This window comes from Lichenostomus cassidix, chromosome 5 (assembly GCF_008360975.1).
Source record: "Lichenostomus cassidix isolate B80296 chromosome 5, HeHo_3.0, whole genome shotgun sequence".
Classification (NCBI taxonomy): Eukaryota; Metazoa; Chordata; class Aves; order Passeriformes; family Meliphagidae; genus Lichenostomus; species Lichenostomus cassidix.
In genome coordinates this window covers 15,457,513-15,482,303 of record NC_139486.1, presented here as the reverse complement: position 1 = coordinate 15,482,303, position 24,791 = coordinate 15,457,513, and the positions used below count along the sequence as shown (strand labels likewise).

Genomic DNA, 24,791 nt, shown 5'->3' with positions numbered 1-24,791 from the left:
CCCCCCAGCCAACACCTTTGGCAATACAGGATCCCTGTTTTGAAGATCTTGTATGAAGGGGGAAGCCATGGAATTTACTTCAAGGAAAATAATTATGTCCTCTGCAAGATCTAGAAATTCTCAGGCTGTGGGCAGTTCAGATGTGATCCTAGGAGTCTGCCTATGGAATTTTGATTAAAAGGCACCTCTTTTAAACCATTTATTTATCTTAACTATTTTATGTCTGTAAGATGATTCAGTCAAACTAGGACAATGCAATGGCTCTAGAATAGGGCATGTTAAATTGTGTATTGAATTTCTTTTGCTGATTATATACCTCTACTGTGGGTAGATATATATATTGTGGGTATATTTCCTAAAAATGTTTTCAGACTCGAAAGCAGAGAAGGGCTTGTTAGATGCAGTGGATATTTTTGGGATTGAAATATGCTTTGTCTGTATCCTTTCTGTAAAACACTGAGATAATCTCATGCATTAGCTTTGCCCCCTTGTGTTTCTTTTGAACATTGTTCATGTCACTTTGGTCTGCAATAATAAAATACTTCAAACATTCACAATCATGTGTCAATTTTCCACTGAGGGGATTTGTAACATGTTATGAAGGCCAAACAAGTCGGTAAAACCAGTGTTAACTTGTAACAATTGCAATCTCCCAAAACCCTCCCCTTTTCTTAGTGCCTCAGAAGGTGATACATTCACATTAATTGACATTATCATTATGTGCAGCTGATTCACATGATGTAAAAGTTGAAGGTTGTGAATTCATTTGGTTTATTATTATTATTTCCAATGTGTTGCTGAACTTGCAATGAGGCAGGATGGATTTTCCATTAACTTGTGCCAGTCCTAGTGCCATGAGTATGCTCTGAATAGGCAGCATATATAGGCCTGATGTCTCCTGCTTGGGCTTAAGCACTAAGGATGCCCAATGACAATTGATAATTCATATCTGTAGACAAACATTTTGAAGCCTTTGACCTACACAGGAGCTCTTCATAGTCTTCTCCATTGAAGAGGATTACTGTAGTAAGATGTAAGGGAACTTCTGTAAGCCAGATAACAACATTCCGATAACTTGATAACAGCCTGCCTGTGAGAGAATACTCCAGAAACCTAGCTACAGAGAATATTGTACGGTGTGATCTCAGAAGATGACAACTAGAGCTCTGGGGAAACATAGATGTAAGTCACTAGCCATGCATTCAGCATTATAGTGAGGAGCAAAAAGGTTCTTAACAGAGGAGGATCTGAAGTGGCAGGAGCTGTAATGTTGTCTTCATTCACATTCTTGCTGGTACTTCAGGTATGAATAGAAACTCTCCATGAAGCAATTATGGTGGTTAGTTGTGATAGGTTGGCATGGAAGGTTGTTTGATGGAATAAATAAAGGGGGAGTGAAAGGATGAATGACAAAACTTAACCGTATTTAGTACCTTAAGTGTACTTTATGTACACTTTAACAGCTGTCCTTACTAAGAAGAAGCATTTACAGAAGAGAGATAACAGCCATAAAACTCGAAAAGTTTCAAGTACTGCAGGGAAGGACTTTACAGTCAGAAGTACGCGGCACTTGGGAACATGATTTAACTAGTGGGCTTGGCAGTGCTGGGCTCACAGCTGCGCCAATTGATCTTTGAGATGTTTTCCAGCGCAGACAATGCTGTGGCTCCGTGGCACTCACGACTCCTCACGACCTTCCCCTCAGCAATGACTGCACACGGCGCCAGGCGGCGCGCGCGGGAGGGGCGGGGCTGTGCTCCCTGCGCATGCGCGCTGCTCCGCCCGGAAAGGCGGCCACGTCTGCCGGAAGCGATGGCGCCGAGCCGCCCGGCCCGACCCGCGGCCCCGCGGTGAGCGGCGCTGCCCGCCGGCTGCTTGCGGCTGCCCTCGGGCCGGGGCGCCACCGCGCTTGCAGGAGGTGAGGCCGGGCCCTGCTGAGGCCCCCGCCGCTCCTGAGTGGGGCCGGGCCTGGGGAGGGCCGCGGACGGGCGGTGCTGGGGGTGGGGGGCAGCGGCCGCTCTGAACGTCGCCCTCCCGTCCGCCTCTGCGCTGCCCTGCAGAGTCCTGTCCCGGGCTGAAGGAGCTCTTCCCGGGAGCTGGGGTGGAGGCGCACGCCGCCCGTGTGGTGTCGCAGGCCCTTGGTGAGGTGCAGACACGCACCTGTGCGCCGGGTTGGTGTCACGGGAGGGCAGCGGGCTGCAGAGTCTGGGGAGGAGAAGATCTCTGCCTAAGCCAGGCTGGGAATTTGCAGGCCAAACATCTAAGGCTCAGTTGTTTTCTCTTTTGTGATACTCTGTAGTAGCTGATGATACCAGAAACTGATGCAGTGGTCTGATTTTAATAGCTTTGATTTTAAAACTTTCATTTTAAAGCCTTGGTTTTATCTCTTTTCCTCAGAAACTGATTTGGTTTGTTTCCATGAGTTACCAAGACAGCAAAATACCAAACAAATAGAAGGAAAGTACTAAAATAACTACAGCACTAATAGATTAACACAACTGTTGTTTAGGTAAACCATACATCTTGCCTTTTTAGCAGCAGTCTGATTTGCAATTATTCTATGTCTTTTGCAGTATATGGTCCTGAAATTTTAGTTGTGCAGAGTTCATCAACAGCCACTCATCATGTCTTGGCTTGCTGATCTCGCTGGAAAGGCAGAGGATCTGCTCAACAGAGTTGATCAAGGAGCTGCATCGGCTCTGAGCAAAAAAGACACATCAAGCAATGCAGTTTATGATAATAAGAACCTGGACTCTGCCAATGAATATTCTGAAGTGCGCCAGCATACTGGAGAACTGAAATACCAGACAGCATCCAAAGCAGCCTACATCTCCTCAGCAGCTGATAATATTAAACACCAAAAGGCCACAATCCTGGCAGGAACAGCAAATGTTAAAACAGCACGTAGGACATCTTCAGAGGCTGCTTCTCCAGTAGAAAGTGTTTCCACATCCAGGGCTGCTTCACATTTTGTGAGAAGAAAAAAGTCAGAACCTGATGATGAGTTGCTATTTGATTTTCTCAACAGTTCGGAGAAAGAGCCTAATGGAAGGGTAGACTCTAAAAAGGAGAGGAGCAAGGCACCTGTTCTTCAAAATCACTCTCGGACTTCAAGCATTAGTTCTGTGTCTACCAGTACACAGAGTGCAAAAACTACTGAAGATAATTCCATCAGGAGCCAAGGCAATGGTAGTTAAATAGTATTGAACCTAGAGATATTTAAAACCCAAGTATGTCTAGGGTAAGGCTAGGTAATGCATTTACTGTCACTTCCTGAAACGTTTAATGCTGGTAGTATGTCAAATGTATGAGGTGCATCATGGCCTTTCACATTTTTTATTACTGTGGCAATACCAGATACTATGCTAATTTAACAAGCTACATAATTAATGCCTAAATCTTTTGTGCTCTGGATCTACCTTGTTCCTACTGCTCACCTTGACCTGTCTAATCTAACCTTGCATCAGCCCCATATGTCCCCATGTAGAAATACAGGTGCTGCTGCATTTGTTTGGTCACTCATGCCCTTCCCTGTTGTTGGCACGTGGAAGGGCGAGTGACTTTCACCCATGGATGGATTGTGTTGGCTGTTGCCCAGTGCAGCATGTGAGGTGGTAGGAGGTGTTCCCTGTTCCACCACACAGAAGGGATAACCTGGCAAACTTGCTTGTCCTGAAGGATGGGAAGCTGGATGCAGACAGCTGTTGTAGAGCTACAGGCATGAGAGAGCTAGAGAGATAAAAACTTTGGGTTTGCCAGAAGTAGTTCACGACTGCAGTCTAGATCCAGAGGCCTGAATGAGCCTCGTGGCCAGATAGTCAAAAGATGGGGCTGTGCTCAAGTCAATAACACAAAGGAGAATGTGGCTTGGAAGCGTCAGAAACTTACGTTTTCAATCAGACTGTCCAGTCTGTACTCCATCCTTGTTGCTGTGCTACTTTGCTGTTATTTATTTTAGAAAATTGAAGAAAATGGTTCTGTTATTAACAATAGTTTTAGAATACTTTATTATTTGTTCAGTACTTTGAGCATTGTAAATGCTAGTTTTTTTTACTTACTACATTAAGTGTGCTGAAAAGCTTTAGGCATAAAAAGGGATAATTTCCAAATATGTGAATGTTTTTCTGAGTCTGTGAGTTTTCATTAAGGTTTACTACTAATAATAAATAATTCAGATATGTTAGACCTGGCTCTGTGGCCTGTCTGATTGGTGCTCAAGAAACATTTGTTTGCTCAGTGTGGCCTGTTGAATTGTCTTCTGAGGATTTTTGAGCAAAGTTTGCATTGTGGAGCTGCTAAGTAAGAAAGGGTGCAGTTCCAACACAGGATTTAAGCATGCTGTTTTCCAAAGTTGATTGTACAGATATATATGTGTCTTTTAAATATTCAGCACAGAATCTGTTGAAGTAGCTTATGATGTATTAGCTATAGACAAAACCAATTAACATTATACTTTGTATATTGCCATGGTTATAATCTAATTCATGGTATAAACGGCTTATTTCTTGCTTCATTAGCTTCTCTAATCTATTGAGTTTTCCAAACAAAGAAATGAGCCTAAATTGTTTCACAAGTTGGAAACTATGTAAATAAATCAGAGGAAAGATGATGACACTTCTTAGAATCGCTTAAATTGGAAAAGGGTTTGAGAAAATGTGGAAGAAATCTTCTTGTCACTGCTGCTACTTGTGGGTGTGGTGTTGCTCAGAATTAATAGGGTGCCCCAGTTCCCTGGGCTTGGGGTGATAGGGGCTGTTGCAGTGGTAAGAAGAAAGGTGAAGCAGGTTGGTTAGTGATCACAAGGGGAAGTAAATAATGTTTTAACAATTTCACTGCAGTCTTGTTTGGAATTAGTTGCACTCTGGCCCCCCTGGATTTTCAGCATCATTCACCTGGGACATACTAAATTCAAAAGTAATGTTTTTGGATTGCCTGTTTGTTTGTTCATTGTTGCTAAGTCATTTTATTTTAACATTACTGCAAAGCTTCCAACTATCTGCATGCTGGAATCAAGACTCATACAGTGGATCTGTAGCTTTCACAGTGTTAGTCAAGGGTACTGTGTTTGTGCATGATGGGAAAAGGCTGTTGGTTTCTCCTTCCCTGCAGGGGACTGTTGTTCAGAATAGTGCTAGGAGTTCCTTTATTGTTCTCTCCTTTAAAATAAAATTGACATTTGCAAAACCTGAATGGAAACCCAGAATGAGCTCATACTAAAAATTGCACTAGTTAGTTGCTATCTATATTTAATGTTTTCTGTTACTCTTCAGCTTCTAAGGACTTCTGTGAGCAACCAAGTCATAAATAGAGTGTTAATGTCCTGAAATCGTAAAGTTGCCATTTGTATAATAGGAAATTTTTAAATCTCTATGTCTTGTCTTGCTGTATTAACAAAAACACTGAATGATGTGTGTAAATAGTCCTATTTTATGCAATCCCTTGTGAGAAGCAGCTCCATATTCCCTTTCAGTATAAACTATTCTGATTTATTAGCATTATTGTTGTTACTTAATGTTGTTACATTGATGCAGAACATGGAACTACTGTTTATAAAAAAACAGCTTACAAATACACGCATTAGTTCTAACTTGCATCTCTCCATACAGAAACTCCAGACAGTTCAGACTCTGGCCTGGGAGCACAAGGGAGCAGTGTGAAGGATTCATCATTAAGTGCAGTAACCAACCCCAGCCTTTCAGCTAGTGATGATTCCAAATCACATGAGCTGTCCAATCTTCGCCTGGAGAATCAGCTGCTGCGAAATGAAGTTCAGTCTCTAAATCAAGAAGTGGCTTCATTGATACAGAGGTCCAAAGAAACACAAGAAGGTACTTCACCTAGAATGTTAGTAAAATGCTAGTGAACTAAGAAACAATGCTCTATGTATTTATAATAAAAACTCTCCAGGTACCTTTGCATGTATGACTTGCCATGTAATCAGCTACAAAGATAAAGCAAATGTTGATTAAAATGAGTTCTAGTTACAAAGTTTACACCTTATTAAAACACTGGTGGCAAATACGACTTTTAAAAGAGTTTTCCTGCATTTTAATGGTTATTGCAAAATACTTTTTAAAAAATGGATAAATTCCTTTAAACACTTCAAACTGACTACTTTCTGGCTGTAGTACACTACAGTCTCTTGATACCTAGAAACTGACAGTAAAAATGTAAAATTAGTATTTTTAATATGATGTCACTGGCTTTTTCAAAGCCAAATGAAGTTACAGATATAAAAAATGTGAATACAAGTTAAATGCTAAAACATTCAGTGAACTCCTGCTGTTATGCGCAAAATTGAGGTACCACATTTTTTTCACACTAACTGCATAAGCCAGGTAATTTTAATTTCCAGTGAAGTTTAATGTGTGATGTTAGATTAAAAACAGAAGCTTCTAAGTATTCAGGCATTGTTCACCACTGGTGTGTTTTTCTATTGTTATTTATGTGGCAATAAACTTAAATTAGAGTTAAACCAGGTGCTTTATGCAGAGGTTTCTCTTCACACAGGGATATTTGTCAGTAGGCCTCTGCAAGGGGTGGGGCAGATGAAATGTGTCATATGCAATGTGACCCATAAGAAAATGTCTATTTTGAGATCACCTCCAAAATTTTATGGGTTGTGCTTTGACAGCCAGTCTGGCATTAGTTACTTCCTGGTTGCTCATAAATTTTCAGTTTTACTTCAACTTGGTTGTATTTAACTTTTTTCTTTACAAAATGAGATAGGCGCATCCTGACTGCTTACATGACTTTGCCATATCTACTTTTGTAAACTTCTTATTTTGTAGAACTGAACAAATCCCGGGAGAAGGTGGAGAAGTGGAATGTTGACCATTCAAAGAGTGACAGGATGGTTAGAGAACTTCAGGCTCGAGTTGATGATCTGACAGAAGCTGTTGGTGCCAAAGATTCACAGCTAGCTGTGCTGAAAGTACGGTTGCAAGAAGCTGATCAGCTCTTAAGTGCTCGGACAGAAGCTCTGGAAGCACTGCAGAGTGAAAAATCACGGTACTTCATCATTTCATACTTTGGAATTCTGCAAGTAGTAATAAATTTGAAAAAATCAAGGTCGATAGTTTAGTCTCTTCAAGAATAAAAAATAATAAACTAATGAAAGATGGGAAATACAAGGATTAAAGTTTGCTCTAAGACTGCTATATCATAGTTGGTAGTGGGAACAGGACAAATGAGTATTAAATAGGACATCAATTGGCATCTGAGTATTGAAATCCACTTTGTATAAAGTATTTATGTTTGTCAGAGGCATGAAGCTGAAGGTCCCAAGAATCTTTTTTTACCTTGAAAAATAGACTTGCTTCTCCACAAATACAAAGGTTTTTCTGAACTTATCTCAGTGCTGGGATGTGAATTAGCGAGTGGATGTCCAGAATAGATGTCAGGGAGGAGAAGTGTGAGTCATTAACGCCAAGCCTCGCACCTGTAGTCAGCCATATGCAGTAATCTACTGGGCAAATTTTCAAAGTAGGTCTGGAAACCAGGAGGTTATATTGCTACACAAAAAATCACACTAGCTTGCTTCTTTTCCACTTAATGTGTCTCTATTTCAGGATAATACAAGACCACAGTGAAGGAAGCAGTTTACAAAATCAAGCCCTTCAAACTCTTCAGGAGAGGCTGCGTGATGCAGACTCTGCACTCAAGCGAGAACAAGAAAGTTACAAACAAATGCAGGTTAGACATGAATAGTAAGGAAGACTTTAAGACTCTGCCTTTGAGATCAGATTTGTGAAGTTTCAAGTGCTTTCTCCTCCCTTTGACTTCAGTTCCTGCTCAGGGTACTAATTGCTTGGAAGGATGTGCTGTCTGCTGCACTAAGTATCCTTGAGAGGCTAATTTACTACTTATGTTATTTTGAAAGCTTCATGAGTAAAAGTTTTTGAGGATTAATGCCGACAATTATTGGGTAATCAGTTTAGTTTTCCATGCCATGTTGTTACACAACTTACTATTACATAATTTTACTGTGTTATCTTAAGCATATTAAGATGGATAATCAATTCTGTGGCAACAGTGCACGTAAATTATTGATAGAGAGTGTTTTCCACACTTAATTTGGCCTTTGTTATGTTTAGTAACATGTCTGAAAATCTTTATCAGTGTCTATTTTGTTTTTTTTAAAGTTCTTCAAAATATGTCAGACTACGATTGATAGTATTTTTTGAGGGGAAAGCTTTTTTTTTTGTGTGCTAAATAAATATGAATAGTAGGAAGATTGTTATTCCCTCACTATTTGTGGTGAGGGAAAGAAAAACACATTCTTACTTAGATTATTTACCACTTGCTTAAGGAAGCAGAATTTCTTTCCACATAGCACTAATGTGTCTTTAGTTGGGGGTGGTAGATATGAGGTGTTGTGCCCTGTAGTTGCTTTTAAACTTTCTTTTTTCCTTTCTAGGTTAAAGTTGAGACTATGTTTAAACACAAAGTATTGTTTCTTTATTGCTAATAGAACGAATTTGCTGCTCGTCTAAGTAAAGTGGAAGCAGAACGTCAGAACTTGGCAGAAGGGATAACTGTAGCAGAGAGAAAGTATTTAGATGAAAAGAGGCGAGCTGATGAGCTTCAGCAGCAAGTCAAAGTAACTAAAAGCCACCTAGAATCTGCAAAACAGGAACTGATAGACTATAAACAGAAAGCTACTCGCATTCTCCAAGTAAGCATTGTTGTGAAGAAATACGGTTTGATTTGCATGCTTTAACTCTTTTAAGGTGTAATGCTTCAAATAATCTAACTTATGGGATTCTTTTTCACATGACCTGTAATGTGTTCTGGGGCATATCTATAATGATACATATATAATAGAAGAGCTACCAGTCTGTATTTTGTAAGCTTAAGTTTATGGATGAAATGGTATAATTAAAATGGTAGTTCAGGTCCTGAACCTGAAAAAAAAATTCTGAGTGAACCATTGCACTTATTGCGCATCATCTGTCACTGCATTCCACATCCAAAAGTCTAGATAGTTAAATAGATGAAACCTACAATTTGTTCCATATCTAGTATTCTTGATTCAAGAATATTGCTCTGTTCTGCTTAAGGCTGAAGCATAGCATAGAATGGGTACTTAACATGTAACCAGAGAATATTTTTCCATGTCCTGAAAGGTTGCGTGTGATCAACGTTATATAAGCATTGGCAAAATCAGGTATTTTGTGCAGTTCTGTACTATTTAAATTGCCAAAGATATCACGTCCAAATGTGGTCAGTTTGAGTCCTGCTTATACGTGTTAGCAAGATATTGAAGACAGAGATCTCTGTTTAGAAAAATTAATTTAATCAAATGTTCAAGGACAGGTTTTTAATTATCTTGATAAATATGAAAAGCCTAAAATCGCAAGTCAATGTCAAGCTAACATTAGGCTGACTGAATAAAATGGTTTATCCTCTTTCCTGGAAGAGTTACCACTGTATTTGGTTCTTGGTTTTCTTGGCAGGAGAAAAAGGGCATCAGTTTTGTCTTTAGTGTCTGTTAGTGTGCATCTTCTCTATTATGGTACCTAGAGGGCCAAAATCATTACCCATGACAAGTTTAACATTCCAGGCACTTGTAAAGATCAAAGCAGTACTCTTCCACAGGTAATGCAGGCTTTCAGTAAACTTAGTCTCGTGGCATACACAAAATCAGAAAAATGACCAGTACAGAAGCATTTTCATCTTCAATTGTGTAGGATCTTTATTGGATAAAAGAACAGATATGCCTATGTTTGAATTTTAAGACAAAGTTGTTACAGCATGTTCTAGTTGAGCACTTGTTCAATACTGCTATAAATAATATATTGACTTGTTTTTTCAGTCTAAAGAAAAGTTGATAAACAGTTTAAAAGAAGGCTCTGGTATTGAAGGCCTGGATAGCAATACAGCAAGCACAGTGGAACTGGAGGAACTGAGACATGAGCGAGACACTCAGAGAGAAGAAATACAAAAGCTAATGGGGCAAATACAACAGATGAGAACAGAGCTGCAGGTAGCTGTGCCTTTGTATGCCTGTATTTGTAGTTAGCTGTGACAAAGGACTGTTTTGTTGTATGCTGTGGGTCTGTTGTTTCTAGTCTTTATTACCTTCTCTCTTCCCTCACTACTGTGTCCTTTTAAGGGAAGCATTTCTTTCCTAACAAGCATAGTGATTTCTGTAGCCACCACCTGTATCCTCTTCTGCATTAGCTACTAATCCTTGAAACACTGTAATCCAAGTCATCTGCTGGCATAATGGGCTCTACACAGCAGCTGCATGCAAGCCTATTTTACAGTTTCAGCCTGTAGACAGTAGAAAGGAAGAAGCTTTCATATTCACAAAGTATGTTTATTGCTGTATTAGCAAAAATATTCTGTATAAAATGACTGAATGTCATTTTTCCAATACACCCACACCTTCCTTTTCCTTTGAAGAAATTGCATGTACTAGTTTCTTTGCTGTTACCTATGACAGATTTGCAGTAACATTTGAATGTTAGTGAAATGGTTACATTTCTGTTCGTTTCAGGATATGGAGACACAGCAGGTAAGTGAAGCTGAGTCAGTGAGAGAGCAGCTTCAAGACCTACAAGAGCAGATATCAGCACATAAAATGGCCAAGCAAGAGGCAGAAGCTGAAGTAGAACGGCAGAAACAGGTAAGGAATGCTTGAGAGCTGGATCTCCTTTTAGGCCCCATGTGGTGCCATCAGCAAAGCATTTGGCTTAATAAGAGAATATTTGGATACTTAAGCAGTGTTTGAGTTATTTTTTGTCTAGTATTCCAAAGAAATTCCCAAAAGCTTGGTGAATGTCATTAGGTCAAGGAAAGTGCAACCAGGATCAAGCAATGGTCAGGGCCTTCTGGATATTCCTGATGAACAGAGATCTTGCTGAATAGACAGGACCCTAAGAGAGCACAGAATTGAGCATAATCTTAAATTTTATTCAGCAGGGAAGCAATCAAACAACAGGGGTATAGTAACATTTGTAACATTTTTTTATATCAAGCAACCCTTTAAAGCGGCTACTGTGAAACTTTCTGTGCTCAATTAATGCAGAAGTTTTAGCTTGTGAAATGATGTGATTGTAGTACCAATTCAGAGGTATTTTGTTTAATCCATTTGTTACTCAGTTCTGAATTTAATTGTTGTTACTTCCAAACTGCACTATTAGACAAATTACTGATAGAATTATGTTACTGAATTCTGTCAGATTGTGTCATCTTTTTGAGCAAACTGCCTTGTTTTAAGCAGCTTTGTGCTAAAAAGAGGGCAGGGGAAAAAAGGCAAACTCAAATTCCATGTGAAAAAACTTATGATTGAGTAGGAATTGTACAAATACTTTGCACCCTGTTAAAAATTTTCCTTGTAAGAAAAGGCTCACGTAAAGAGAATCAATAACAAGGAAAGCACAAGTACTGTGTATTTGCTAGGAACAATTTATCTTACGGGATTATGTATCCTTCCAGAAATTACATTTTAATGGGATGCTCACAGCTTGAACTAATTAAAAGGCAGAAGTCGAGGTCTGCTCTTGATGGGTAGCTGATGTTTATTATGTCAAAGCAGATGGTAGATTGTATTTTGTTACTCCTGCCCTTCTGAGGAATATGCTTTAAGTCAATAGAAAGAGTGAGGTGAATTTAAAAAAGCCTTATTGGTTATTGCAGAAACCGAAGTCTTCCTTTTGATGACATCCATTTACATGTGCTTTTAACATAATTGCTTGTGTTGATACTTAATATAGTTAGGTCAGTTCTGTCTGGGAGGTGCTTTAACTATAGTCGGAAGGTTTCTGAAACTGAAGATGGAAAACAAGTAGAGGTGTTATTTTCTGTACGTCTGATGGTTCAAAGAGAGAACAGGGTTGTCTGTTTTCTGTAGCAGCTGACAGCTGAAGTGATAGTGATTTGAAGATCGTCTTAATGTAAAAGATAAGCTTGACAGGTCCTTAAGTGGGAGCTAAAATAGTCACTAAATCATGGGAGTAACAAAACATGTGGTTAGTTTTACTCTTCAGTAATTTGGTTTTTACTAGTATTCCTTCTACTTTCACATCTGCTATGATAATTTAGCCTAAACTATAGAGGAAGATGTATGTCATACAGATTTATAGAGAGATATGCCAAGGGTTTTCAAACATGTTTAAAGAATGGTATTTTGAATTATTGAGTTTATTTTAGGAATACAGATACTTTTGAAGTATTTTGTAATTGTTACATTACTGGCATAGTGTCAAGATACCACTACAACAGATGGTGGGAATTTAAGGAAGGTAAATTATGGTACCAATGAAATTGTGTGACTCTTAGTAAACTAGTCTGGATTAATATTTATATTAGGGCAGTCTCCACAAAAGAATTTAATTGGCCTTGTAGGTTGTGTCTTGACACTCAGCTCTCTCTTTCCCCATCCTAGCCAGATGTGTAACTAAGATAGTATTTCAGTTTCTATTTGATTGCAGCATATTGATTTCTTGTATTCTGTTGTGAAGCTCTAGATAACTAGAGTTTGACTCTCAAAATACATATATGTATAACATCTTTTATTTGTAATTGTGATAAATTTTATAGGAACTCCATTATACTGAAGAAGAATTGTATCGAACAAAGAATACTTTGCAAAGCAGAATAAAAGACAGAGAGGAAGAAATTCAGAAGCTCAGAAATCAGGTGTGTATCGAAAATAATTTTATCACATTCAGTTATGAACACAGTGATAGGAACTACTCCTTTGACTAAACTATCCTGAAAAAATCCCATAAGGGTTTTACTAGTGAGGTACGGTGTACTTGTTTTCAGTAAAGAGTAGAGTTTTGAGAGTAGGGAATACAAGAAGGCAACCATGTAAATAGCCTTTACTATAGTTGTATGTGCTTTTATATCAGGGGAGAAAAATCAACCTCTGTTCCAACTAGACATGGTGGGGTGGTGTTGGATCAATATTCGTCTCTTTGCAAACTAAAAAAACTCATTGGAGTTTGAATTAGGTCATTATGAATTCTTCCAAGATCCATGTAACTGGGCATAGAACCTAAGTTAGGTCATTCAGACTCAGTGATCCATCTGGCCAACTGTTCTGTCTTGCCCAGTGGCAGTTGGGGCCAGCATGCAGGCCTGGCCACTTTCTTCACTGCAGTGTACATGCTCAGCATCAGCAGCTGAATTAGGGTTGTTAGTGTTTCAGCCTCTGCTAAGTTCCACTGGTGTGTTGATGGACTTGTTTTCCTTGTATAATGCCTTTTGGACCCTTCTCATGCTTGACAGCCGCAACAGTCTCCTTGGGCAGCACAAAGGCATAGGCCTCATTTTGTGAAATTACTTCAGCATAGTGAAGAGTAGTCTGTTTGTGGAGAAATTGGTAGTCTGGAGTCAGCTGTGATCAGCTGTGCAGTTACAATTAAAGTTGTCAGTGTTGTGATAAAGATTTCTTGGACACATTGGCAGATGAAATTTCTGGTAGTGCTGAACTTCAGCACTACCTGCACCTGCCCTGTTGCAGGCACCTAATTTGTGTTTTGGATATCTGCCATTCCTGTTTTCTATTTTTTCATCAATGAAGCTACATCTTTGTGGAATATGATGCCACAAAGTGGCTGAGGCCCAAGACTCTAGTGAATAGATGAGCTATTGCATGTACAGCAGATCTGGTGATTCCCATTTGCTTTAAATATTTTCTGCAAATTGAGTGACATGATCCATGTCAAATGCATTATCCATTTGCCGGCCTTGCAGTTTCTATTTGCTAGTACAATAATGTTTTCTGCCTCAGTGCTCCACAGTTCTTCTGCAACATATCCTGGATTTTCACCATTTCATTCAAGTTTTCCTGTAAAATGGCATTGGATTCTCCCCATCTGTACTGAGCTTTTCCTTTCTTGTTGGAAAACATTTTTATGTATTCACTAATTTGAAAGTATGGTTGCCAGGCTGGATTAGCTTGCTATTTATTGCTGTTTAAACTTGTCTCTGAGGCATAGCATCAATTTTGTGATCAAATCTAGGGTTATACAGAAGCCTTTGTATGATTATAGGTGGAAAACAGGAAGATACATTTTTATATAGAGTTTCTTGAGTAATGTAAAGTTAACAACTGTTGAAATTAAGTTTCCTCTATTGCACTCATTGGTGATAGTTTTGATGGCCTTACCTTGTAAAAATTTTGCCGTGGAGTAACTTGCTTTTTGAAGGCTTAGATTATTGTAGAGTTTAGTAATATGTCAGTTGGTCAGACTTTGAATTTAGTATGACATTTTTTCTTTGCTCTTTTTTAGCTCACAAACAAGACTCTAAGCAGTAGTAGTCAGACAGAATTAGAAAACCGGCTCCATCAGCTGACAGAAACACTAATTCAGAAGCAAACCATGTTGGAGAGCCTGAGCACAGAGAAAAACTCACTTGTGTACCAGCTGGAACGGCTCGAGCAACAGCTGAAGGCTATCCAAGGCACCAGTGCTAATGGACCTTCCATTAACATGGCAGGCATTGATGGTGCTGAAGGTAAATAAGGAAATACAATATTAAAACTCTTGTCTTTTCTGCAGTTCAGGCTTTTCTACTTCCTAATGCCTTTCCCTGAAAGCCTGAGTTTGTAAGGAAAAATAAGTCCTGAAAATAGGCTACTTATGCTAGAGATCTCTACAGCAGCCAGTATCATAAAAAATAGTTTATTTTTTAATAAAAATAAGAAGCTTCTTTTTATGTGCAAATGACTTCAGTAAATTTAATAAAGCAAATTTAGTATTTAATTCTCAATACTATGGCAGTATTGGAACAATTCTGTCATAGGTGCAAATAAACCTGTGTTTTGGGCCTTAAACTGAATATCAGAAACAGGATATAAGTATTTTATTGCAAAAAGGATTTGGGAGGAGAGCAAGAATGGAATACTTTCCTTTGAGAATTGGTCTGGTTGAAATTCAGTTCTTCCTTGCTTTCTGTTTTTATTTAAAAGCAGCTTAAAATATGATGGTTCTGGTGAGGTTGGTTTGTTAGTCCTAGATCTCTGGGAGACCCTCAGCAGCTGACCCATAGTGTTGAGATGTTACTTTTCAGAGCCAAAGTTTGTCATTTTGTATATATGTTAAGTAACTTTAAAAGCAAGGGACAATCACTGAGTGTGTGAAATAACAGTCCAGACTTCCATTTCTCTGCTTATCAAAGCAGGAGTTGTTTGTAAGTAACTTGAGAAAGCTAAAGTTTAGTTGCATAAAAGTAACATTATTTAAGAATCTGTTTTGTTTCTTTAATAAAATTGATACATAGTAAAAATGTAAATAAAGTAAAAAATTTTTGAATATACAAGTTAGTGTCAGAATTGCCAAAGTTTCCTTGTATGAGAGTAAAAAAAAAATCCGAGAAACTGTGCCAGTGTCAAGCCTATAATTTTATACACCCATTAATAGTTACTGTGACATAATGGAGTTGAATATGAACATACCCATTTAGTAAAATATAACATTTTAAAAATACACTAAGTTGAAGAAATGGTTGACTTAATTGTAAGTTTATGAAGAATTGACCGCACTACATATTGATCACTATTTTGATATTATTTTTATATCTCTTTGTTATATACTATCAATTTGGTTTCTTTCAACAACAACTTGGCTAATTTTTTGCAATTTTTTCCCTTGCAATAGGTGCTCGTATGCGTAGTGTTCCTGTCCTGTTCAGTGACATGGATAGCAGCGTGGCAGGAATGTATGGGAAAGTCCGCAAAGCTGCCAGCAGTATAGATCAGTTTAGGTAAGGGTTCCTAAGGGAATGCATGTGTAATTGCTGTCATCCTTGTGCAGTTTTCAAGTGACACACTTCGGTTTGTATTGCTTTTACAAGAAAAAAGTTAAAAATAATGCAAGTAAGTGTGGTATAAATTACTAAATATTAACCCTCTTCACTTGTGCTTTCCTATGATATCAATATTCTTAGGCTTTTGCAAATTATAGTCAATTATTTAAACAAAGCTCTTAACAGATTTTGATGCAAGAGGATTTCTAAGCCATGAAAAAAGGTCTAACATTTCATTACCATCTTCTACATTTTTTACTTTCAGAGGTTTTAACTGTCTGTGATAAACACTAAAAATGTGTTAGTTGGAGAGTATCATCCATACTCTTTCAGTCCTGATGAAGACAAGATTCTGACTTATAACCCAGTGCAGCTGTTTACCTTGAAAGCTAATCTGTTTGAGGAATTAGTAAATGAAAATCATTCTGGATCCAGCGATAGACTTGGATCTCTTTCTGAGAAGTTAGGTGAATTGACAGTATTCGTAGCAAAGGTCTGCCACAAAACTTGAACCAAATACCAAGAGAAACCAAAATTTGGTAATACTTCTTAGTCCTTTGAAAGCAAGATACCTTGAATGAAAATCCTTTGTGCTCCCATGGTATTGGAATTTCCTTTTGAACGGATGTCTGTGATTGGGAAAAAATTAGGAGGATATGTTTTATGGTCTGAATTTTTTCAACTCCACTTAATGTTTTGAGTACATGAAGTAAAATTCAAGACAAACAAAAGCCTTGTGTGTGTTTGAGCCAATTCAAGACAGAAACAAAGCCATGATGTTTGAGTTTTTGGTGACTGGGATGAGAGGAACAGGAATTTGTTGCTCAGTGTTGAATTGTGTGTTTTGTTTTCTCTTGTCACCTGTACAGCATTCGGCTGGGAATCTTTCTGAGGCGATACCCCATAGCAAGAGTATTTGTAATCATTTACATGGTGAGTCAGATTTCTTGAATGCGAGATTTCTATAGCCAGTTTATATGCCAGCATGTCTAAAATGGCAAGATTGATGTTCAAAAGACTATATAATTAACAACTCAATGTGGTTTTTTTTGTAAAGTGAACCAAATTATATAACAGCATTTTGGAGTTATGCTGCTTGGCAGTTTCCAGTTTTTCCCAGAAATCCTTAGTATAGCAGTCTTAAAGACACATAACTACTATTTAAAGGACTGTGAAAGTAGATTTCTAGAATACAGAATAATAGTGACCACTGGCCAAGGTTAACCTGCCATGCCTGCATGTATTACATTTAGGAAAATGACATTTGTGAGAGCTTATTTAATATTTGACTCTTCACTTTGTTTTTTTCAGTGACTAATGATCACTCTTCTCAAGTAGCTGAAAAAGTAGCAAAAAAACTTTCTCTTGGTAGACTTAAATAGTAGAAAGTTGCTCACCCCCATCGGCAAAATTGTCAGGCTGGCAACTGCTAGAAATGAAATGCCTCCCTTATCCACTGGAGGGCAGGTGCCTGTCAGCTGCAGAGCCTGTGGAAAGGCAGGCTTTGTAAAAAACACCCATGACTTCTGCTGCCGAAGCTGCAGCCTGAAACTTGATGGTGGCTGTATAGGAGCTGGGCAGTCAGTGTCAGTTGCCCCTTTTCAGCTCAAACCTTCACCATGACTACTATAATTTGAATTTTTTAAACTTTTTTAATAGATACGGGTTATGTATTTCTTTTTGCACTCCAGGCAGTTTCTATTCTAACTGGATAATTTCAGCCAAATTTGGATGAGCATCAACATTTCTGCAGAATTCATAAAAATGTCTCACATCAGTGCCTGTGTTAAGGAGGAGGAAAGCAGGACTTGGCTGTTTTACAGTCTGGTGTCAGCTAGTTGGCACAGGAGTAGTGGCTTACCACTCACTCAAGGCACATCACATAATGTGCTGGCTGGGGACTGGGTATCAGAGGGAACAGCTGAAGTCACTGTGGCATGGAGGAAAAGAGAAACCAGACAACACAAATATGGAGGAAAACAGGCTGCTCTATTTTTGCTGCTTGTGTAAAGTCTTTAGTTTTCTGTAAATAGCTTCTTCAGAATCTGATTCAGCATTTTTTTGTTCAAATGTCAATTATTTTTAGAAGTATCTGATTAACAGAAGAAATATTTTAATAACAATATTTCTTAAAAACAAGTTTTATTAGCTCTCATTGAGAGCTCTCCTATTTACTGCTGCTGTGGACGATGATTGTCAGTGCTAAGTTTATTTCTTTTCTTTTCCCAGGCATTGCTTCATCTCTGGGTTATGATTGTTCTCCTTACCTACACCCCAGAAATGCATCATGACAGTCCCAGTGGCAGGTAGACTGAGACAGGACCATATGCTGTGCTAATGTAATTTGGACTGGCAATGCCTTTAGAATAATCAGTCCTGAAATATCAGTGAACTTTTCCTCTTGGTGTTTCAGAAGGATGAAAACCATCATGCCTGATCTATCACTACCTTTCAAATATGTGTATAATACTATGTAGCTTTTTCAATTTACCTAAAAGAGCATCACTTACCTGGAAAATGAGGCTGTTAAGTTAAGCTCTGATTAGCCTTTACATTTTATGTAGACCTTCTGATGGTTAGAGTGGAAGAGGAGGCTTGTTCTGCAGAGAAATGCAAGGATTTCAGTAATTGCAGATATATCTGGTACAAATTATTTTGGGTCATACTGGATGTGGGCTATGGTCAGGTAATAAACTGTACTTAGTATTTTAAATAAAGCTCTTCCTGGTTTCTTTCAGTCTGCTTTTGCACTTCTGTTTTTAACTTTGTACATAATAGGCTTTTCCTTAACATTAACTGGAAAAAGGACAATGGATTGGTGCAATATATTTTTGTAAATAAGTTTCAGAATAAAATATTATGCATTCTTCTTAGCTTTGTACTTCTAGTGCAATAGATGTATCTTTCCTACCAACTGAATAGTGGGGCTGCCTATTTAAAGGCTGGTATTTTAGCTTTATTAGAGAAAGAGAGATGGTTTTTGAGAAAGAAGGTTTAAACTGTTGAGAAATAATGCTGTTTCTTTTGCACTTGAAATTTGTATATTCTAACTGCAATTTCTTATACCTCTCCCATTAGTACGTGTCTTAATCAGATCTTATTGAAACATTTATTTTCTAAAGCTTTGGGTACTTAATTAAAACTATTTCTATATGAAATCTATCAAAACATTAAAAATCTCTCATGTCTAAACACTCACCAAATATACTAATAAACAAACCTTATCAAATATTTATAGTAAAATCCAAAATACCAAACCTACTGTAACAGTTCTGTTGTTGGACTGTGGCTTTCTGTAATTATGAATTATCATTAGACAATCATACAAAGTCACTGTCTTTCCTTAAGAAATTTCTTGTTTTCTTGTGTGGTGCTCACAGCTGGATAATGAAAAGATGACTACAAGCAATTTATCACTCTTGCTCTTAAGGATGTGGTTCAGTTTTCATGTGGCTTGAACACACAGCATTAGGTCCTGTGCATGAAGTCTGTCACGCTGGCTCCTATGGAAATGTTACAGTAGACAAATGACTGTATTGCTGCTCTGATTCAGATCTTGCAGAGAAAACTGAAATGTTTTGATGAACTCAGTAATAAAAGAGAGCATTTATTGTAAGTTGTGTCTGCCCTCTATCACATTTGTTGCACTTTGCCTAATTCCTGTTGCCTGTTTTCTTTTCAATTCTGGTACTAAAGCCAGTTTTGAACCCCAGGGGGAGCTGGTTGGTGTGGAAGGAGATCAGGTAAAGGACCTTTGCACATTTTCTACACACATGCAGTTTTTTCATTTAAACACTTCCAAAACAGAATCTTTGGATATTTCAGTATATTGTGGCATTTTGAAAGGAGCATTCTTAGTTGTATAAAGCCCTTACAGCTTTTCTGACATTACACTAACTGCATATGTATTCCTACTTCCATTTCTCCCTATGTTTTTCTCTTTTGGTTTCCCTTTTCTTCTTTTTTTTTGTTGTTGTTTCTTTTTGTTTGTTTGTTTTGGGTTTTTTTTTTGTTTGTGGGATTTTTTTTTCATTTAGACAACAACTTCAGAATGCACAGATACATTCTTTTTGGTGAAACTTACTGAAGCTGTTACAAAACCCTTCATCATAGATTAGTATTCCTTTTTTCAGTTTTCCAGATTTTTATGGTTGAAATTTCACAGGGTTAAGCACTAGAAGATTTCTGCTAACTTTTGCCTATTGCACTAAGCTCTTGTATTTCAGTATCAGTTTGGGCTTACGTGGTGTTGACCCTGTGATGTCTTTGGTGCAGGGCGCTTGAATATCATCAGCCCTGTGCTCCAGACAGTGCTAAACAGTTTCAGAGCTAGACAAGGAAATAACTACTCCATAAAGCTTTTGTTCAAACACACTGGATTTTTGCCTCCACAGTTCCTTTTAATGACCTGCACAGATGCAGTCCAAGAACACACAAGGCCATGTGATGGAGTCTCTCTGAATGTAAATGTCAAATTTTGAGCTGAAGGCTAGGATGTACTTTCTGCCTCCAGCCAGTGGTGTTGGGCCCCTGTGTCATCTGTATAGATTTGTGACATGAGCCACAGCTCTGGGTCAAAGGTGACATAAGGACATCATTTTGCAGGCAGCTCCTCATGGTGGTGCCTTGCTGTTGGGAGGTTTCCTTGCTGAACAAATGGCTTTGCAGTGAACAAGACACTCTCCTAAATGGTGGGAAGATATTCCAAGTGTCAAGTCTTTTTGAGGGACAGTCAAACTACTGGGTTGTTAAACTAGTCCCACTTCAGAGACCAGCTATCAATTTAGGGGTTTTGAAAATATTTTGCAAATGCTGACCCTGTCTTTCCACACTGTAGCTTATCACCGGAAATAAATGGTTGTCATAACTCACAGAAAACAGGAATCTCGTTTCCTAGCTGCTGTATCTTGCTGCCTTGAGAGCACAATGGGCTATTTTGTGATTGAAAAGTCAGTTTTCATTTCCTCTCTCCCAGGACTGAAGCTGCTCCAGTTACCAGGCATACAGTTTGACAGGTGAAAAGTGAGGAACAGGGTTGATTGGGAGCCCCACATTATTTATTTGTATTTGCCCCCTCCCCACTTGTGCTCAGTTTGCATGCTGTGGTCAGAAGGACAGAGTGCATTATGCTGCCTTTCTGGAAGGAGGTGAGGGGAGCTGTCCCCTCCAGGCTGGCTGGGACAGGGGCTGGCAGACAGGTGAGGGTGGGAGCTGCTCAGGTGGAGGAAGGGAGGAGGCTGCAAAGGGAGGCAGGGATGGGTGGTGAGAGCAAAACTACTCTTTCCCTGATATTTTGCAGCCTAGAAAAGGCCTGTGTCTTTCAGACTCTGGTCATCTTGGCACATTCAATTAGGCAGGTGTACTTGGAGACAGATTTGAGTTTCTGTGAAAGAGGGCTTTGTGTGCACACTCCCAAGTCCTCATGTGACCATGAAACTCTTCTTTGCCACCTTGGTTTGCAGATACCTGATCTGTGCTTTATTTGCTGTACTAGGTCAGCCATATGTATACTAAGACCCTGTGCAAAGGAAGTGAATTTATTGCTTGATTGCAGATAACATTAACAAGGGAAAAATCAGGCTTGCATGGCAATTAATCTGCTAATTTCTCATCAATATAGATGAGAGACATATTGCTTTACCAGAGAGAATGGATTTCTCTGCTGACTGCAACCTGATTATAAGATTTGACATGAATGTGTTGCTAGAGATTTAGCTATGAAACTGTAAGAATAGTACAAAGAATTCATCAGAATTTAATGTGCTTTCATCTGTATGTTATCCTCCTGCCCTACAGCTTGAGTTTGAAAGCCTTGACTTGGAAACAGGCAGACAGATGTCAGCAAACCAGAAATTGTGACAGATGAATAGCAGCACCCAAAATTATCTGCATTTTTCTACCAGGCATCTATGTGTATGCACTCACATAAATAATCCTCTTAGATACAGTTTCCTTTCAGAAATGCACTCATTAATTTAATCTCTATTTTAGGGTACTTGATATCAGGCTGGTGGCAAAACTGGATCCTATCACTGCATTCCACAAATAGTGGAATGGTCTTTTGAGTTCTCCCTACCTAATGTTGCTTCCTGCAATACTGCTTGAATTAAATGCTGTTCATCAAGGACTTACTGCAACCTTTTGGAACAAAGTGTCTGATACTACAGGCAGCTCAAGTAACTGGAGGGATCATGAACCACAGACTAGACATGATGCATAAGTGAATCAAGGTGTGCAAAAAGGTTGGGCTTGGGAACACAAAGGGAGGGGAACCTTTTCAAGTTGGAGGGGAAAAAACAAAAGTTTCTGATTTATGATTGCAAACCTTTGTTAATAATATGGTCTGACAGGTCAAATATCATGTAAGAGACGTCTTGTGAGAGAGTAAAAGATAATAAAAGAGAAGCAATGGCCCTTTTGTGCCATTACTTATGCTTTTCTAATCAAGAATCAGAAGCACAGATGAGTGTTTTTTCTAGAACTGACCTTTCCTGTGCTGAATTTTAACTCTTTTCAGACAGATGTTGCATGTGCAGCTTTTCATGTTTGCATGTTCTATTCAAATCAGGTAAATTACAAAAAAGCATTTTGAGCCCACTTTCTTTGTGGAGAGACTGGAGGAGGACACAATTAAGCAAGGGTCTGAGCTCTGTGGCAGCAAATGGATGGGCTCCAGATGTTCTGCAAAATCAAGCATGTGTGTTTGGTAAAGGTCTGTGATAAGGATGTTGTCATTTGCTGTAGTTAGCAAAACTGAAATTAATCAACTGCAGCAAAATAACTGATAGAATACAGGGAAAATCTGGGCTTAGTGGAATGGGATAAAGTGAATGTTGATTTTTTTTTCCCCCAGAAAAGGAGTCTGGCATTTGTGGTAAAGAGAAGACATTAATTATCAAAGACAGCTCTTTCTACAGTTTAGTGCTAATATACTTGTGTTTTCTCAATAGCTTATAAAAAAAATTCCTCCTAACACTAGTCTTGCAGCAACCTGGAATAGACATAGACTGCATGTGCAAAATTTAAGTAATAATTGTCCTTAATTGCTCTATTTAAAGAACTAAGAAGCTTGTTGAAGGCATTTGTGTTGGTATCTTTAGTGACAAGAAAACATCATTCACAATTAGTGTTTAATTTGTAATTTGAAAACACATTCTGCTCAATGAGAGATGGGAATGCTGGTTTTCTGCCCAAACAGGTGGTTAGTTGCTTGACCAGATCCCTGCCCATGAATGTCCCATCTCCACTGCAGCCTTCCAGTTTCCCTCCTGCTGCAACAATTCAGGGGGCTGCACAGCTGCAGCAGATGAAACCAAGAGCAGAAATTAATATTTCTCCAGCTGTTCATGCTGATGTTCAAAGCTTCCCTGTACAATAAATCTGGTTTATCTTGAATTGCCTGTCAGTGTCTGCCAGCTGGATATGTGGATCAAGATTTTACCAAGTGGGATCTCCTAAAAACATATTTATGCACCTGAAGGAAGGAATCTGGGTTTTGTTTTGGAAAACCTTAGTTCTGGGCCCTGTTATCCAAGGGACATGACTTTGACCTCCAAGGGACACTCAGCTGACCACAAACTTTCCACATATGAACTTTGACAGCCCTTGCTTCTGTTTTCAGGGGTGGTGGGAAGCACTGTAGGGTGCAGTTCCGTGGTCCTGGTCCCATGGAGCCTGATTTTCCCAGGCTGCTGCCAGTACCCTACAAGTGACCCCATCTGCAGTCATGGAGAGGGAACATCTGTCTCGTGCCAGGCAATAGCTTATCAAGGACCAGGACACACCAGGTTTGTCTGTAATTGTGGCCATAAAGCCTCACCTTGACAGGGGTTTCTCACTGCATGTGCCATTTTTGCAGTAGAGCAATAGCAGAAGTTGTCCAAAATTCTGCTTCCAAGCTGACATAGAAGCAGAGCTGCCTGTGGAGAAGGTGGGAGTGATTCTGCCTCTGCCACCAAGCCAGACACATCTGGGGAGTGTTTACAGGCCAAAAATCCTGCATCTGCCCGTGGGGATAAGGGAGGGAGAAAAGGTTGTCCAAGGACTGAGGACCTGGCTTTGCAGCCAGAACAGAGCTTTCCATAGGCATAAAGCAGAGCTGTGTGATCACCTGTATCAGCTATACATGACTATTTATCATTAATCCAAGGTTATTGAAAGCATTGGTTTGAACTACCTGCACCTGCTGCTTCCCAAGGGTTCACACAGACATCAATTATGCAACGAAAGACTTTAATAAAAGTGAGTAGTACAGCTGCTGCTTTGGGGGATGGGGACTGTGCCTTCAGTCCTTTGGGCTATGTACCCAACCAGCCATGAGGCCCTGGGCAGTGTACCCAACCAGCCAAGAGCACCTGGGCTATGTACCCAACTGGCCAAGAAAACTCTCACAGCCACCTCCAGGCAAGTGTTGCCCTGCCCTGGCTCTCCCTACCTCCAGCAGGGTGGAGGGATGGTGATGGGATGGAGCACCCACTCAGAAACATTCACCTCATCAGTTCTTATAGATGATACTGTATTTATTTACTATTTACCGTTAGTATTTACTATTTACCTGGAACACCTTGTGTTTTGGGGGATGAAGATGTTGAACCAAATACCCACTCAGGTTTTTCCCAAAAGAGCTTAGCATGAAATGTTGAAACAGAGTTTTTTGAATTATTTTCCTAGGATACACCCAGAGCTGAATACTTGATGATGGGTGCAGGAGGAGCAGGTGCAAGCCTCACCATGGTGGCTGCTGTTGCAGAGGGCGGGAGAGGACTGTCCTTCACAAGGCTTGGAGCTCATCTTTTCCTCCTAGTTAGGATCAGTCAGGTCTGGCTTTTAACAGTAGGGTGCCTGCCTGAATCACTGGTTGGTAAATTACATTTTTCTGTCTAGAATGAGGTAAATGTGTATTTTATCTAGGTAATTAATCTGAGGGATAGAGCTAACATGATTATTGTGTTTTCTTTTCCCTTGCTCCTGTCAATATGGCCATGTGGCATTTGTATCTTGGTGCCTTTATTAAACTGGTTTATTTG

The 24,791-nt window shown here is 39.2% G+C and overlaps 1 protein-coding gene across 1 annotated transcript; it reads left to right on the top strand.

Moving 5' to 3' along the window:
• Nucleotides 1–1,784: 1,784 nt before the first annotated feature.
• Nucleotides 1,785–19,381, top strand: GOLGA5 (golgin A5). Its single transcript, XM_085061519.1, has 13 exons — nucleotides 1,785–1,918; nucleotides 2,574–3,189; nucleotides 5,607–5,828; nucleotides 6,792–7,011; nucleotides 7,572–7,695; nucleotides 8,474–8,677; nucleotides 9,818–9,988; nucleotides 10,505–10,633; nucleotides 12,550–12,648; nucleotides 14,250–14,475; nucleotides 15,618–15,723; nucleotides 16,635–16,698; nucleotides 17,995–19,381. The coding sequence occupies exons 2-13, from the start codon at nucleotides 2,625–2,627 to the stop codon at nucleotides 18,073–18,075; spliced, it is 2,211 nt and encodes a 736-aa protein (XP_084917645.1). The 5' UTR covers nucleotides 1,785–1,918; nucleotides 2,574–2,624; the 3' UTR covers nucleotides 18,076–19,381.
• Nucleotides 19,382–24,791: the final 5,410 nt, after the last annotated feature.

What these genes read in the sequence shown, in the direction of transcription:
- GOLGA5 (XM_085061519.1), top strand. Translation starts at nt 2,625, where the DNA reads ATGTCTTGGCTTGCTGATCTCGCTGGAAAGGCAGAGGATCTGCTCAAC. An exon ending in CTGCAGAGTGAAAAATCACG is followed by an intron (nt 7,012 to 7,571) that starts GTACTTCATCAT and finishes TCTCTATTTCAG; the next exon opens with GATAATACAAGACCACAGTG. An exon ending in TATTTGTAATCATTTACATG is followed by an intron (nt 16,699 to 17,994) that starts GTGAGTCAGATT and finishes TTCTTTTCCCAG; the next exon opens with GCATTGCTTCATCTCTGGGT.